General features: G+C 38.2%; 1 protein-coding gene across 1 annotated transcript; it reads left to right on the forward strand.

The window, feature by feature from the left end:
• Positions 1-1,345: 1,345 nt before the first annotated feature.
• LOC147638928 (uncharacterized) lies at positions 1,346-2,680 on the forward strand. The gene is made up of 2 exons (XM_086785709.1): positions 1,346-1,502; positions 2,166-2,680. Exons 1-2 carry the CDS (start codon positions 1,373-1,375, stop codon positions 2,510-2,512), a joined length of 477 nt encoding a protein of 158 aa, XP_086641835.1. The 5' UTR covers positions 1,346-1,372; the 3' UTR covers positions 2,513-2,680.
• The last annotated feature ends 639 nt before the right edge of the window (positions 2,681-3,319 follow it).

The following is a 3,319-nucleotide window of genomic DNA, read 5'->3' on the forward strand; positions in this document are numbered from 1 at the left end:
GTAGTATCGCATTTGATATCATGGGTAATATTTCTAAATGTGTACAAACTATTAGAGTGCACATGTGTATTACGGTATAAAAACTTACATTTTATGTAGTTTTTCTGTTTAATTTTAAATATAAATTTTTATTGATACATTAAAAAAACAAGGAATATTTTTTTAGAACCTAGATTATTGCTAGGTTTGTATGGTCCAAACACTTACAGTGAGAGCTTTGGGCTCCTTGGAATTTACAATCTAAGATTGCGAATGATTGCAAATCAGCTTCATGTACATGTAATGTTTATAGACTATGAAAAGCCTAATAAGTTAGCTTTTCAATGCATAGACATTGTACATTATAGACATTTTTCGAATTTGCTGTCTACAGGCTTGTTCAAATGTCATTCATCTCAAGAATTGATCCACCGAATGAGTTTTATAAGGTTTTATCTTTCAGCTTTTTTTTATTTTAAAATTAAATCTTTTAATAGCTAATGTTATTATCTTATATATACTTTTTGCATAGAGGGAGGCGAGGAGTATAGGCTTCCAAGGAGAGATAATCCACTCAATTGAAGATTGTTTTAATGCTTTGCTCATGTGTGTTAAGATTGTCACCACTACATTGGGTTGGAATGCTCGATGTATATTTATGCCAAGTTTGGTATTTTATTTTAAAAAAAGTAAGTGCTTTAGGATCTCTTACATGGATATATATATATATAGCAAGCATAGTGTGTTTATATATAAGTAGCCAAGTTGAGGACCATGAGCCCTAAAATAGGCTTCAAATATAAGGCATATCTCTCCTCTCCCTCGAGAACGAGTATGTGTTTTTATGCATGCAAGAATATCTCTTGCCTCTTCGGAGAAGGGTCATGCCACTAGTAATATATAAAGGAGATACATTCTCTTCTTCCCTTATTGCAAGGGAGAGAGACTTGAGAGATTTTAATATATGTAGATAGATAACAACAATGAATTTTGTAATTTATGCCACTTTAGTAGATATGTATGGAAAAAGCTTTGCTCTTGCAAAGGTATGCATGAGCCTACTTATTATTTCTCCATGTTTTCGATGAGCGAGAGGGACGGGAAGAGAGAGAGAGCGCGAGAGAGGGAGAGAGGGGGAATACCGATAGATGCTCTCCGGAGTGCGTCTGATCACAGGCTTCACACGTCTCGTGTTATAATTGAGCCGGGTCCACTACTTTATTTATCGCAGGAATAAAATAATAATAAAGTACCATAAGAAGAATATCAGGCTTCACGTGTTATAATTGGACTTTTGCAGACAATAACGTTTATGCCATGCATCATTGCATGTCTATCTTGTAGCCACCACCGCTATCCTACAATAATATAAAGGAGGGCAACACCACCCTCAATGCACATTCACAAGGCAAGTGAGGGAGAGACACAGCTCATTGAGATGGCAAGTGAGGGACAGCTCTTTGTGATGGCAAGTGAGGGAGAGACACAGCTCATGAAGATGGCAAGCGATGCAGAGAAGGAGAGTAAGTACTGCTCTCCTTGCTTGAAAATCTCTCGTGTGTATGGTGATTGGACTAAGGTAAAATTTAGAAGGTTTAGTTTTTTCTACTCCCTCATGCCTTTGCAAATGCTCTTCTTCATTTCTCTCTCTCTCTCTCTCTTTACCTGGGTTCGAGTCCAATTTCGTCGAATAGTCCTTCTATGGCTCTTGGCATAGTTGCTACAACGGATAGTCCTTCTAGGGCTCTTGACATAGTTGTTACGACGTTAAAAAAACCTCTCTCCCTCTCTTTCTCTAATTTCAAGTGAATAACAGGCAACACCTCAACCCATTCTCTTTTAACTCCTCTCTCTCTCTCTCTCTCTCTCTCTCTCTCTCTCTCATTTCAATGTCAAAATTCTAGTAGGAAGATAGATCTGTGCCATGCTCTCTCTCACTCTCTTTCTCTCACACACTCTCTCTCTCTCTCTCTCTAATTTCAATGTTAAAATTCTAGTTGGAAGATAGATCTATGCCATGCTCTCTCTCTCTCTCTCTCTCTCTCTCTCTCTCTCTCTCTTTTCAATGTCAAAGCTCTAGTAGGAAGATAGATTTGGCTCATGCTAGGAAGATAGATTTGGGTGTGTGTGTGAGAGAGAGAGAACGAGTTGTTGATGATAAGTCCCCTCATGTTTTGCTCAAATAGGTTCAATAACCCCTGAAGAGATGGTGGACAAACAGTTATTAGTATCATCAACTAGCTTTGAATTCACACTATCAAATGGAACATTGAGAGGTACAACAGGTGACAAAATGACATTCACTGGTCAAAATGCGGGTCAGGGCCGTGGCAGGGGTGTTGGCACTTTGAATGATACGAGCGGTCGGTTGTACTCCAGGACCACATATTATCGTACTACTCATGGCGCTTTATACCAGATTTCCTTCTTTGAGTCTCCTACTGCACAAGTGGCATTGGGCTATTGGAGGGGCACCATCACACCCAATGTGCCAATATTTGGGCCCGGAACAGGTCGCTTTACACGTAGCTAAAAACTTTTCTTTCTTGCTTCATAGGAGACTTAATATATATTATGATAGAGACTTAATATATATTATGATATAATAAATGAATAATAGTCTCCATACCTTGCTCTTAGGAGACTTAATATATATTATGATATAATAAATGAATAATAGTCTCCACACCTTGCTCTACAAGCTCCATCCATGTCTACTTGTCCTGCCTTTGGTTCCAATTTATAACTAGTAGAAGTGAGATGCAATGTTTTTGTCTTTTGTTTCCTTGATTACATTTACATTTGCTAATGCGTTATAGTGTTGTGGGGAAATTTTATTTTACTAAGTTTTAACTTTCCCCTTTTTGAATAGCGATTACACTCTATTATAAAAACAAACTGACCGAGGTTTTTCTTTTAACAAGAAATTGGGCCAAGTTTTTTACTTACGAAAAATAGAAAATTTTAAAAATATTATATAATAGACAATATATGATTTTTAACCAACATAGCCTAGCCTAACAGTTGGGTTGTTCGTTCCCAAGGGCCATGCCATGCTTTCGACTTCCATCGTTAAGTGTTTCAGTGTATGAGGTTCTCAACTTAGCTTTCTTCCAAGTAATGCCCTAGTTTGCATGACCCAACTTTGGTAGGTCTTGCAAACTTTTAAACATGGCTGCCACCATTGACCCACACCTCCCCTTCCACAGGGCTACAACAAGAGGGATGAGAAGCGCCACCGTGTACTTCTCATCTCTCATTCATATAATAGTAGACACATACATGCACATGTGCACGCACGCGCGCGTGCACACACACACACACACACGCACACAATGTT

This window comes from Cibotium barometz, chromosome 4, assembly GCF_041138505.1.
Source record: "Cibotium barometz isolate CiBa-2024 chromosome 4, ASM4113850v1, whole genome shotgun sequence".
Lineage (NCBI taxonomy): Eukaryota > Viridiplantae > Streptophyta > Polypodiopsida > Cyatheales > Cibotiaceae > Cibotium > Cibotium barometz.